We start from the raw sequence: 14236 nt of genomic DNA, 5'->3' as shown, positions 1-14236 counted from the left end.
TAAATGTGTGGGATGGTTTTTTGGAGAATTTTCAGTGGCAAATTAACACGTTTGTTGCCCCTAATTTGGTTTCGAAAATGTTCGTCGCAGACTATTTTATAGTGGAATGTTCTCACTTTCTTTTAAAATATAAGTTCTTCAGAAGTCAATACCTATATTACAAATATCTAAAACAGAGATAATAAGTAACATAAAATATTGGTGAATAGTGCAAAACATATTTTGCTTTTATCAAGCACATGACGTCTTGAAGACGCCCATTTTAAGGCTATTTTAGTTCTGCGGCGTCTTTAAGCCGTCATTAAGCCGTCTGTGTGCTATCAGAGAACATAGTATGCTGATTAACTCGATATCTTTACATACAAGACTAGTCCCCAGAAATCGTTTATTAAATTCACCGTCTGCAAATGGAATATTCTTATCGGTAATTTCTATAACTTTATTTCTCGACGGTGTTACACAGTAAATATTCTTCTAATAATTCGCAAAGTATCGTTTCACTCTGGTGTTTCACTCTGCAGTCAGAGGCTTCGATTTATTTCACGTTACGGTGTCGAAGGAACACTTTACATTGACGATCTTTCTAACTAAACCACTGGTCGGTAATTGCAAATGGATGGATTGTTATGAAAAAAAAAAATAATGTACTGCGAAAACAATGTTTAAAATTTACTTCATCGCGTAAATTCTATTCACGTCCGCGTTCATCTCGATGCTGGTCTTCGATGCCTCGGGGATTTCAGACGGTGCCCATTTCGCGCCTCGAATGTCCCGTAACGTAACGCTTATGTATTCCGAGATGGCGACGAGATTGTTCATCCTGTCCGAGCCCATTGTCCCTGTCCTCGTGATCGACGAGACGAACTGGACGTCGGACACGAAAATGCGACTGGACGAGCTTTCCTGGAATGGAAAAGATCGGTAGATTGTTTGTGATTAATTTGTTGAACAATTTTTACGATATTATATAGAAAATTTAATTTGATTTAGGAGCGAGTCATTTAACAGTATTATCATAACGTTTTTTCCATGGACGTAGTCAGGTTATCAGTCAAGGGGGGGGGGCAAAAATATTAACACATCGACTGCCACAGTGAAAAAGGCTGTACGTAGCCAGACACTCTTTATTTTGTTTTTAAAGTCATAAATCGTTGAAAATGTATGCGTTTTGTTAATAGAGGTTGTTGGTCGTGTTTCAAATTATACAGCAATATTAAATATTATGCAAAAAATTTGTAACTTTGGGAGGGTGGGCAAAATACAATTTTTTTTTCTTGTAGGGTGGGCCAGAAGCCACTTTTTTCCGTCCTTCCCTTCTTTCCTAGAGTTACAACATTTTTGCGTAATATTTAATATTGCAATACAATTTGAAACACGACCAATAACCTCTATTAATAAAATGCATAAATTTTTAACGTTTTATGACTTTAACCCCTTGACTTACAACATCGAGTCAGACCCGTGATAACGATTTCAAACTGAATTTAGTAAACAAGTATGTTATTCGTGTTCTTTGAGTCAACGTGAAATACTGTTTCGCTGATATGAACATTTATGGTTTAGAATAAATCTAACATTTGCCATAAGAATAGAATTCCTCAAGTGTCTGGGAAAATATTAACGATAAAGTAATTATTGAGAGTGAAGTCGTAAAAAAAACCGAATGACAAGGGGTGAAAAACAAAATAAAGCGTGTCTGGCTACGTACTGCCTTTTTCACTGTGGCAGTCGATGTGTTAATATTTTTGCCGCTCCCCCGACTGATAACCTGGCTATGATTATATTTTGCTTAATGTTGAAATTAAATTCGCAGTTTGGTACATGCTTTGGTAAAACAAATGTGGCAATGTTCCGTGAACTAATTGTCAGAACTTTTAATTTATTAGGTTGTTGCATAATAAATTACGTTTTCGAACGCCGGAGATAATACGATTGTATTTCAGTTGGAAAACTTGGCTATGATTATATCCCATGAAAACAAAGTGACTTACCAAATGGGACTGAAGGTCCGGTTCGACGACATTGTCTCCATAGGATCCAAAGTAGAACGGAGCGTAGTGGCTGCAGTTGTTCAATTTGATCGTCTTCTGGATCACAATAGCCTCGCCGGGCACTTTGTTCAGCTGCGGTAGCGATTCCAGCTCGTAGCGATAGCTCCTCATCTTGCTAGCGACTCCTTTCGACGGATAGTGATTGATCCCGACGTTCACGTTGCAACGACCGATCGTGGTGTTCTCTGGAACCTGGAAGATCCCGTCTGGCACACCGTTCAAATCCACTCCGATGCTCAGACACTCGACGATCAGTTTGAGGTCGTTCAGTGTGTAGACGCGTATGCCCTCGTTGACGATCATGTATTCGACGCCACGTTGGTTGAACTTGATCTCGAACGGATCCTCGTTGCAGAGTTGTTTGTAGTCCTCCTCGGAGACGTCCAGTTGATTGTCGTTGGTCATGTCCACGGTCTGACCGCGACAATTGCCCGTCTGACAGTTCAGGGAATCGGGTCCTTTAGGTCTGCAGAAGAGGTTCATCGCGGTGTAGTTCGATCGTTTTACCGCGTCGTGGTTCATCGGGATCGACGTGAAGTTCATCTCGACGTCGAAGACGTACTCCGGCCCGTGCTTCCACACGGTCTCGTCGACCGCCATACGGGCGACTGAAATGATTGGAACGGTTCCCATTTTGAATTTTTCATCATTTTCCAAGTACTATCTACTTCAGATGTTACGAACTCTTTTTTTGTTTCACCCTGTATATCCTCTGGGACACCCTAAACGCTATCTAGAATCCACAGGAATGTCCGTTAAAATTTCTTATCCATAATTATCGAACAAGGAAATGCACGGGAGTGTTCCTCTGATTTTTATGAAACTTGGTATGGCTGTTAAACAGTCAAAAATAAGGGATACGTATTTTTTTTTTATCGGCTGAGACGCGACTTTAAGGGGTGAAACCATCCCACGAAGTTTTGACCCGAATGTACTATCTCGAGAACCAGAGGAGATACTAAAAAACTTCTAGTAGACGAGGTTTGTCTAAAATATAATTTATCTAACAAATTGTCTAAAATATAATTCGTTTGTAACAAAAAAATTCGTCATTCGTGATTTTCGTCTTAGTTTTGCATGTAGTATCCACCCTATGCAAGTGTCCCACATTTTTATTAACACCCTTTGTTGATCTATTCTTGTAATCTTTACTGTTATCGTGCTTTTGTGATAAATTTTGCTTAATTTTGAAATTAAATTCGCAGATTGGTACATGCTTTGGTTAAACAAATGTGACAATTTTCCGTGAACTTTGTGGGTCACTGTATTTCAGAACTTTTAATTTATTAGGTTGTTGCATGATAAATTACGTTTTTGAATGGCGGAGATAATACAATTTTATTTTATCTGGAAAATATTTTTAATCGAAGTAAAGTCCGTCTGAATGAATACATTCTTGTGAACTAGTTACGAGCTTCTTGATCCCGCGTTTAACGATTTCAAGATGGCTGACATGACGCGCGTTGAGAAATGACGTTTATTATGCAACAACCTAGTACACTAAGTTGTGAATAGGAAAGGAAATAGTCTCAATTGTTGGAGTGTGGTCACTTATCATCTGTGGTATTCTGACATATTTTCGCAAGCAATTTTCTGGTATAAGAAGATAATGACAGGAAATAGAGTGACGAAGATGTGTAATATTGGGTCAGTGCAAAAGGTTTGATGGGTTTACTGTAAAAGAGTCAACTAATAAATAATAAACTTAATTATAATTTAATAAAATACATAATAATACTTCTGTAACATATGTATTTTCAATAGAAATTTTTATTCTAATGAACAAATTTTTTGAATGTTATTATTCAGTGAATTCGTATAATTAAATTATATTAATAAATTTACATTTTACTACATAGTGCGATGGATATAACGGTTTCTTTAAAGAGCTTACAAAAATTTTGTTGCTACGTCTGTAACGTTTATTCTTTCCATTTTTTAAAATTTCTTTTCTGGACCTCAATTTTAATTTTATTTTACACAATAAAACACACTTGATCGCGTCAATTTTTGTTCCAAACAACAATTCACTGTGTTGCCTTGACATCGACATATAATGTATTAATATAATAAAACAAAACTTTTGCACTTACCCAATATATTGTTTTAGGGCGACAGATTGAGAATTTTTGCAACAAAAACTATCTTGACGGTAGAGATGTTTATCTTAACTAAGTTGGTTCGAAATATTTCTTGACGTATTCCAGACAATTTTAGTTGATATTAGCGTGATTGAAATGCGCTGGTTTACGATATTATTTCGGAAACTATCTGATCGTAGAAATTTTCACTTACCAGACCTCCTTTAAAATGATCGCAAATAATTTTAGCAGAAACTTATGAAATCCAGTAAAAATATTGTATGATGGCTTAGATTAGAATCTTGGGTAACAATATATTTTACTCAAAGAAATCTGCATATTAACCAATACTATTCAACCATTCACCGTGCTGTTAATTTTGTAAATTTTTCCCCAATCAAACGCAGACTAAGAATATAGAATTATGCAACGAATATATTATTGATTTAGTATATGTTGCTTCAATGTATAATTAATTATTTCGATCGTTCTAAGGGTTAACGTTGCGATGATAAGTCCGATTACATTCGAAAAGAGCGAGATTCCATAACACGATGAAAGTTATGACGTTAGAAATGACGTTCAATGATGTTATAATTAGTGTCGTGCATTATCGTTCGCGTAAGCAGTTCCTGGTCCGATTTAGAGAGATTGACGATAACGATGGCTAAATGGAAAATTGGCTTACCGACCTAAGAAGAACGGAATTAATGAGGCGAGCATGTCGCGGCACTGCCTTCAACTGGTTTAACACTCTTCTTCGGCACGAATGTCCTTTTATATCACCGATGCACTCCGACGACCTCGTAATTTAATTAAGCCGTCCCACTACCGGGCTAAGTAATTATCATACGAGCTCGCGGATTATTCGCGAATCCCGGTCTTCGGGGAACGTCTCGGCGCGATTCAATGGTTCCTCTTCATCGGCTGTTAATCACCTAATTTTTTCAATGATCAGAATTAAAACACAATTAGTGTTTCAACGTATTGCACCGAAGAATGAAAAATTACATTTGAATCTGTGGAATTCATAGGTTTGGAGAACAATTAAAATTGTTAAACAGAATAAAACTTAACTTACGATTTTACAGGGGTGACAAAAATGGGAGCAAAGTAAGGACTGTCATGTGAGGGTTAATAAAATTTTGCTATGCATTGGTTATGCTTTTACTACGTATTTTGTAGTAGGCGTGCAATACTTCGGAACAACAGTGTACAACCAATTTCATATACTTTGCTAACAATAGCAAAATTGATTCCTAACATACACGTCTTCACGTAAACGAAAACTCCGCAACGAAAAATTAATCGAAAAATTGTTATTTCCGTTCATCGACTGTCATTTACATTTCAAATAATACACAATTAAAACATAATATATAGTACCTATTTTTAAAATTCTTTACAATTAAAACATAATGATACGTATTTTCAAAATACAATACTTTCAAATACGTTTCAATAGTATTGAATACATATTATTATGCTTTAATTGTGTACTATTGAAACGTAAAATAATTGACAATCGACGAAGGGAAATAACAATTCTTCGATTAATATTTTATTGTGGAGTTTTCGGTTACTCGAAGACGTGTATGTTAGCAACAAGTTTTGCTATTGTTGAAGTATTTTCCTGTACTCGTCCGAAAGGAATCGAATGTAATATGTATTTTCGACAATCTAGAATTACCTTATTGCTATTAAATCTTGCTTCTAACTACCAGTTCTGATAAACCATGTTGCAAGCGACGTTCTCTATTCTACCGATCGTTGTTAATCTCGCGCAATCTGTCGTTCCGTGATAAGCGTTCGAGATGACAACGAATAGAAGCTTTATCAATGGGGATCTCTGCGCTCCCGGTCTAATATGCATTAGCGACCTCGTATTCACCAGAGACGATTCGTTTACTATCTGACGTCACAATTTCTAGACGTGCAGACACATTGCAATCGACACAGTAGCACTGGAGAGACAGCCGAGACATTAAAAAATCGTGACGGATACGTTATTGACCAAAACGCAAAAATAAATGTTCAATATTTAGGCTCGTATTTTTCCTTAAAATTGCAAACGAATTTTTGGTTCAACCCAATATAATGGGTAAAAAATTATTCGCTCAATCTTTAAATCAAAATGATTTTTTTTAAATTGGGAAGTTAGAAAAATTTGTTTACTATATAATGTGTACAAAAAATTGCGAAAAAGTTGCAATTTGTCCGAATTGCGAAGAATATAGTAAAGATCTCTTTTTACAACTTTTTTATCCGACACCGTAATGAAAATTTTACAGACAATAGGACTGTGACAGACAAATAGGAATTATCACTTTTTTCATGTGTTTAAATGTTTAATGAATATTTACATACAATTTCGAATTGATGATCTACGAATGGTATTTTGCATGGTGATTTCAGATGAACGATTATTGACATAGGAGCCCGGTTAATCGTGAGTTTATAAAAAAACGGCAAATGAATAGTAAATAATGTAGGGTAAATACACCAATGAACGAGCACTTTTGACATTTTCTAACTATTAAAGTCGAATTTTAAACGATAATAATATTAATAAATACTTGGCACATGAAAATTAAATTTTTTTAATATTTGCAGCATTTTATAACGTATAGATTTCCATTTGAAAAATTGTAAAAATACAATTAATTAAATCAAGAACAGAAAAATACAGATTTCACTAGTAAACGAACATTTCTAACTAACAGCGTGAAAGTTGTTTCAATATCAATATTTACTCATTTGCTTATTTTAATAACTTAATTTACTCGTTTTTACATAGAATGTTTGTTCACTGGTACTTGTTCATTTACTGGTGCATCCGTCCTACCACTCTAAGAAACGATAATCAGTGTACATTCTGTAGAACCGTTTTTACATTAGTTAATTTTGTTTTTTCAGTTAATGTTTAATGTTTCTAAAGCCGTACAAACTAGTCGACGCTGGATTCATTATATCCGGTAACGAGCTTTGAGCTGGAGTTATGCTTCTCAGAGACAAGCTTATCTTCTGATTGATTGGCATTGTTATGGCCTTGTTCACTGCATTCAGCGTGCCTGTAGATTCGGTGCACGAAGTCATCCCCTTTTCTGAAATGCGTATGCGAGTAACTGACGTCGTCTGGAAAACACAGAAATATAGTTAACACAAAATTTAACAGTTTTTATGGATCTAACTTTAACCCTCCGTGACACCCCTGGGTCTCTTATGGTAAAAGTGAAATTTCGCGCTCAAATGTTTCCGAAACGAAGGAATTTTTATTAAAAGAAAACTTTTTAACATTCGATTTTAAAAACTATTCGATCATATAGTAAAGATCCTGGGAAGTATTCCTGAATTTTTTGGAAGTCTATAAGATAACAATAAAATAGGTGTGGACATAGATGAGGAGATGAATCTATACGAAAAAATACGTCGAAAAAGAAGAATAAATTTTTTTACATGAGCTTCTAAGAAAACCCACTTAGAAAATTCATCGAGCACAAGTGTATCGCAGTGACAATAAGTAGAAATGAAATGCAATGAACATAGCCGGGTCTCCAATAAATTTTCAAATTCGATTATTTCAAAAACCGAAGCATCACCCGAAAAAATTTCATTCTTTTCTTTCAGACTCATTTTTTCTTGTATACAGTAAATCCTCGATGATTGTCCAAAGGCTTCTTGGCACGCACCAGGAGAACTTTCCAGGTGTAACGCTGATTTTTTAACGAGGTCTAGCACAGAATGATATAAGCTTGCAATTCTGAAGCCAATGATAATTGTTTCAGCCGCCTGTGGCCATTACTTTATGAAATATTTAATGTTCAGTGCCGAGGTGCCTTCGAACACTCATCGAGGATTTACTGTAATTACTTAACCTAAACGGTTGTACTACCCCAATTGTGACACACCCCGTCTTACCATGACAAAGTAAATATTCTTCTCCAAATTTGGATTCACATTGGTCCCGAAGAAATGTAACGACTTTTCCGAGCACTTCTTTATCTGTCTGACCTTCTCTATATCCAGCATCGCCCTATTCAGGGGCACGATCTCCGGTCTCTCGGGCTCAAACACAATGTCCATATCCTGCTCCATCTTCCTGTCACTATGGATCAACCGATACCATTAAGGTATCGATACTTTTACTCATAACTTGCATCGAAAGAAAATATCGATACCTACTTAGCATCGTATCAAAAGTATCAACACCTACTTGTATCGGATGGTGACAACATTTTTTTATAACTGTTACTTTTTAATGGTTCTTTCTAAAAATTTAAAATTCACTTATATAATTTTGTCCACCATCCAATTCGTCTCTTGAAACCAGATAAAAAGAAGTATTTCATCACTTTTAAAACGTGGAAATTAAAATTTTTATAATAAAATAATACTTCTTTATGAATGAATCGACATTTGTCGAACAATTATTTAATCTCATTAACTGTTTAAAACTCAGGACGACATCCTCAGATACTGCTGCTTTTCACTGTGTAATTCGAATAAAATTCTGCCCAACCCTGCTTGAAACCACGTAAAAAATATTTCTCGTATGATCACAGATAGAGATGATATTTAGGTGGCCTGTTTTAATCTGAACACCCTGCATATCGCAACGAAAAGTATCGATACTAAAAACACTCGATATCGAAACAAAAATACCAATTATTTACGTGTATTTATTTGAATCGGTTCATCCCTACCTGTCGCTACCCCTCCCGTATCCTGGCCTCGACATCTTGATCTCCACCTCGCAGTTTCCGACACTGGACTTCTCCGTGGCGACGAACCGTTGCTTACCCTTCTCCAGCTCGAAGCCTATGTTCAGCTGGCCCACGATGTCTCTGATTATGTCCAGCCTGCCACTCGAGATGTTCCTCGGGACGACCAGGTTCTCGATGCCCAATGAGTTAAATCTGACCTCAAACGGGTCACGGAATCTGTCGTTGTTCGGTATGAATCTATCCACTTCTGGACACACATCCCCTCTCACGTCCAGGCTGAACATCTTTGAGTTGGCGAAACGACAGCTGAGGGTGTCACTGCCTTTTGGCCTGCACCTTAGCTCGGTCACGGTCGTCATGCAGGTACGATCATCTTTGTCGTCGACGTTGGACAGAGACATGTTCACCAGGACGTCATATGTGCATTCTGGGCCGTATCGTTGCCAGTCGGAGGCCTGGTGAGCGTCCTCGTCGACGGCTACGTGTGCGGCTGGAATGTTAAATCATGGACAAGGTGCAGTAAATCATCGATCAGTGTTCGAAGGGTGCTTAATACTAATAACAAGTAACGCTGATTTTAATAAGGGTTATTGACCATTAGTTTATGAAATATTTAATGTTCAGTGCTTGAGGAGCCTTCGAAGATTGCTGTACAGTAAATTAGCGATGAGTGTTCGAAGTTTAACCGCCGTGCAGTGAATGCAGGGTCATTTTCACCAATCTGTAGCTATTGTATAAAGTTAAAAAAAAGTCCTAAAGTTTTGTGACAACACTTACATAGAACAGCCTGTATGTATTATATATTTATCTAAAATTTCTGAAGGAAACGATAAAATGAAATTCAGTAAACTTTTCTTCGATGGGGTAAATACTGTAGTTATACTGTAATAGTGAGGAGTTTTGATTTATTAAAACATCAGGGGTCTATTAATCACTAAAAAAGATGCAGTGGGTAAAATAGTAAGGAGTCCAATAATTATTATTATAGTAACAAAAGTTATGATTCTATTAGATATTGTTAAGAAAATAATAAAAGTTGAGGGTCCATTTCTAACAACATATAGGGAAAGTTAGTAAAACGAAGGAACTACAGTAATGTCCTAGTGTCAATTAGCAATATAAGAGATTACTTGAACGTTCTTAGTTTACATACCCAACAAAAACGGTAGAATTGTTACCAACATGTCGTCCAACCTCTAACGATATAACTGATGCGACAGCATCAATCTGTCTACCTTTTATACGACAGGCAACTTGATTCATTATCGTCTCCTTGGAAACAATTTGATTAACGACCGTTTCCGTGCGGAACGTAATTCTTGCTGAAATCTTCCGTGCGCGTAATTGTCACCTTTCCTAGTTCCGACAGAGATCGGACGACATTGGACGTTCTTGAACGCCCTCGAACACCTTCTGATACATTTGGAAGGTCTGGACAGTGTTCGAATAAATTTTTATTCGTACAACGAATAACGAATAAAATTCAGAAAAAATATCTTGTGGGAGACTTTTCTTTTATGTTACTTATAGTTAATATAATTGCAATTCAATAGCGACGAGCGAAGTGTCCATAAACCGCGTCTTCATTTAAATCCAACGGTTGTTTCGTATCCACTGTCATAGTAGAACGTCGATTACACAAATAGTCCAGGAGTATTAGATCAAAAACTGGGAACTCTGCGATAAAAACTAAAAATAGGTTAATTTTTAGTATTTTTTTTCGCAGGAATTTCTAAAAGTACTGAACTAAAACTAATAGAGAGACAAATCCGTTTAGATGAGTGGTTTTTCGCATAATTCTTTCAGGAAAACCAATGCAACGGGATTCACGTGGAATGACCCTTACCCATGAAAAATGGCACTATGTTCATCAGTTCGTAGATGATGGGCACCGTGCAACATTCAACCACTTCAATAGTGTAATTGGACGTTGGGGCCGCTTTTATAACGTGGCCAGTTTAGCTGCACTACTGACCCCTTCTTGCGAATTAACGAGCGTCAATTTAGCTCTTTCTTTCTCTTTCCAGTCGGAAAGTAATGTACGTGTATTGCAGCACGAGGTATAATAGTAAACATTTCATCTTATGGGAGTTGGCCCATCTAAACTGTAGTACCGAAACCTTAAAAAGCCTATGATTTTAGCGACCTCTACGTTTTGAGAACGGTGAATCTGCGGTAGGTAGTGACATTAAAATAGAAATGGGGTACGTAACCCCAGAAAAGTGGGCCGCAAAAATATATTGGATGCAATGTCTACTCCTATACTTCGTCTGTGATCGCAGTGACGGATTTAGAGGATCCTATGGTTTAGGGTAAGTGACCCAACTACGGACAGATTAGTGGCCCGATGAGCTTGTTAAGAAATAATAAGAAATTATTGATATTTGTGTTTCTTCGAGCTCTCTGGTAAGTTTCATTTTTCTGGAATCTCTAAAAAGACATTCTTTATGGAATAATTTGAAATTAGTGAAGTATCGAACGAATGAAAATAGAATTTCTCTGCACCTATTATGGAGTGTCTCATTAAAAGTATAATATATAGTACAGTTATTATTTTATTCCATAAAAGTATATTATTTATTTTTACTTCCGTGCATGTGGGACTTCGTAGCAGTTTCGCTTAAACTGTTCGAAGAATCACAACCAAATTGTGAGATTCAATATTAAAAAGACGGGACTTAATGCATAAAAGAGTTTAAATTGAAAATGCTTTGATTGCTTCGAATGAAAGTGGGTCTTCTTGGTGTCGTAAATATCAACTTTCAACTATTTTTTATTCACATAAATTCATTTTTCGTACATCTGTAGATCCCTGACATTAATTCGTGCCCTCTTGCTGCCACGAATTACGTTACGTCTGCATATACAGAAAAAAAACGAACCGAAGAATTGGTTCTAATTTTATCGATTAGTTGACGAAGGATCGGTGACGGAGGCGACGTCATTTCCGATCAACTTCCTGTTCTCGTCGTAAACGTGGAGTGTATTGACGGTTTCGGAAGTGAAGTTGGAATTCGAAAGGAACACTCTTCCCACGGATGATACCTAGAATCATGGAATAAAAATCAGTGGACATTTGTAAAAACAAAAGGTCAGAACATTCTACAAAATTGTTCATAACATTGAAACTTAACGTCACATATTTTTTTAATGAACACGTTTTGCCCAATGGAAAGAGGACAAGTTATGTGGTAAATGTTACAAGGCATTTATAAAATTGTTGAAAGTATCAGAGAAATATTGTTTAAGGGATATTAAAGCTCGATGGATAAGGTTTACGTTACTATGAAATTTTTTCGGGGGCGTTGCAAAAAAAATTCTAAAATTGAAAATAAGAACCACCTTAGTGATTACGTACCAATTTCTGAATAGACTCGAACGGAACCACGTCAAAGGTGTACCGCGTCCCGAAGAAGTAAACCGGATGAGGAAGACACTCGTCCAGGTGTATCACCTTTCTAATCTGTAACCCTTTCTTCATTTGCATATTGAGGGGCTTAGTGAGCAGATACTCCCTGATCGTCGTCCAATTGTCCAGATTCACTTTCTCGGTATCGTAACTGACAGGACACTCGCCCACGGTCGTGTTCTCCAGTCTCTTGATCCTCTTCACCTCGCCCATCTTCGGCCATAAGTTCAGATGACCGGCTATCAATCGACACATGCTCGCGGTGCGATCGACCATTATTTCACTGTCATTTTCGAATTCGTAACTTTTGATTCCGTTCTGGTCGAACTCGATCTCGAACGACACGTTCCCGAAGCCGAAGGACCTGTAGGTTGCATCCTCGGCTGGGATGACAGCATCAGGCTCGAATATTGAAGCATTTAACAAGGTGATTTTGGTGTTCTCGAATCGACAGCGTAATCTGTCTGGCTCTCTGGGCCTGCATTTCAGTTGAGTGGTCACACTCGAACCTCTATAATAGTCCTCCGATTGATCGTCTTCTTGCAATCCCAATAAATGGTCGTAGTCTATGCTCGCGATCGTGCCGATTGTCGCGTTGAACGTGTACTCCGGCCCGTTCTTCCATTGATCGTCGTTGTTCGGTAGCCGAACGGCTGAAAGATAAGTCGTTATCGATTCAAAGAGGTCACTTCTCACATTTTTTAGATTTTTTGAAAATTCTTTTCGATTGTTCTACATATGTGGTTCCAATGTGTTTGGGATTTTCATGGTTCCTGATGGATTCGTTTCGATTCTGATGGATTCTAATGAATTAACATGGATTGTGGTGAATTTTTGTATTCTGATGAATTCTGAAGGATTCTAATGGATTCTAATGGATTCACATGGATTGTGGTGAATTCTAATAGATTCACATGGATTGTTGTGAATTCTGATTGATTCTGATGGATTCTGATGGGTCTTGATGGATCCTTCTGGATTCTTTTGGATTCTTTCGGATTCTTTCGGATTCTTCTGGATTCTTTTTGATTCTTTTGGATTCTTTTGGATTCTTTTGGATTCATTGGATTCAGTACTACTCATTCCAGTTTCTATTTCGTTCACCAATACAAATGCATAAAATCACGTAATCAAACGAACAGAATTAAACATCTCGGTATCCATTTCTTCACAAATATAAACAATCATCCACTGAACCCCACAGTTGTGTTCGAATCGTGACCAGCCACGAAGAATCAATCCACGTTTAATCAAAACATTCAGTATCCACACATCAATACATCTACCAATTCACTGTATTTGTTCCGGCCGAGTGGTCGATATAATCACGTCAAATTTTCGTATAAACGCGCCTGGTATGACGTAAATACGGTGTTAATGTTTTAACACGTTACATAGCCTGACCCATCCTTCTTGACACCGACAATAACCGGTCACGAGCACGGCAATCAATTAATCGGAAAAGGGGTAAGAGAGACAGACAGATGGCAAAACTGACCTAGAAGAAACGGCACTAGGATGTAGTTCATCGCGTCGCCCGATGGTTTGGTCGAAATATAAGTTGTCCCGTCGCCGTGTCGCACCGGCCTTCGTGTAGGCGGGCCAGGTTAGGTGGGGCACAATTTAATGAACGTGTGCCCCCTCAGCTAGCATCTGAAATTTCTACGAACGGCTTAACTACGATTCCTAACGTCCGTCTTTCGGTTTTCTTTCAAGCTATCTATTAACCCCTTATAACATCGAGTCAGACACGTGATGACGATTTCAAACTGAATTTAATAAACGTGTATACCATACATTTTCTTTGAGTCAAAGTGAAATTCTGTTTCATTGGTATTAATATTTAAGATTTAGAGTAAATAATACACTTGCCCTAAGAATTGTCTAAATAAGTAAATAAATAAACAAATTATTAGCAATTTTATTGTACAGTTTTATAGGGAATGGAAACCCATTAAAATTGTCAAATGT

The 14236-nt window shown here is 37.1% G+C and overlaps 3 protein-coding genes across 3 annotated transcripts; all 3 read right to left on the bottom strand.

Moving 5' to 3' along the window:
• Positions 1-425: 425 nt before the first annotated feature.
• On the bottom strand, positions 426-4895 carry LOC107187985. The gene is made up of 3 exons (XM_015576199.1): positions 4825-4895; positions 1992-2659; positions 426-903 (listed from the first exon to the last, which is right to left on the bottom strand). Exons 1-3 carry the CDS (start codon positions 4853-4855, stop codon positions 670-672), a joined length of 933 nt encoding a protein of 310 aa, XP_015431685.1. The 5' UTR covers positions 4856-4895; the 3' UTR covers positions 426-669.
• Positions 4896-7048: 2153 nt separating this feature from the next.
• On the bottom strand, positions 7049-10060 carry LOC107187602 (vitellogenin-like). The gene is made up of 4 exons (XM_015575733.1): positions 10010-10060; positions 8836-9346; positions 8051-8237; positions 7049-7267 (listed from the first exon to the last, which is right to left on the bottom strand). The coding sequence occupies exons 1-4, from the start codon at positions 10038-10040 to the stop codon at positions 7049-7051; spliced, it is 948 nt and encodes a 315-aa protein (XP_015431219.1). The 5' UTR covers positions 10041-10060.
• Positions 10061-11757: 1697 nt separating this feature from the next.
• LOC107187591 lies at positions 11758-13823 on the bottom strand. The gene is made up of 3 exons (XM_015575721.1): positions 13764-13823; positions 12215-12918; positions 11758-11901 (listed from the first exon to the last, which is right to left on the bottom strand). The coding sequence occupies exons 1-3, from the start codon at positions 13792-13794 to the stop codon at positions 11758-11760; spliced, it is 879 nt and encodes a 292-aa protein (XP_015431207.1). The 5' UTR covers positions 13795-13823.
• Between the last annotated feature and the right edge of the window lie 413 nt (positions 13824-14236).

The sequence above is a fragment of the Dufourea novaeangliae genome, unplaced genomic scaffold (assembly GCF_001272555.1).
Source record: "Dufourea novaeangliae isolate 0120121106 unplaced genomic scaffold, ASM127255v1 scaffold16, whole genome shotgun sequence".
NCBI classification, from domain to species: Eukaryota; Metazoa; Arthropoda; class Insecta; order Hymenoptera; family Halictidae; genus Dufourea; species Dufourea novaeangliae.
Note: the sequence above shows the minus strand (reverse complement) of the source record. Positions and strands in the feature narration are given on the sequence as shown.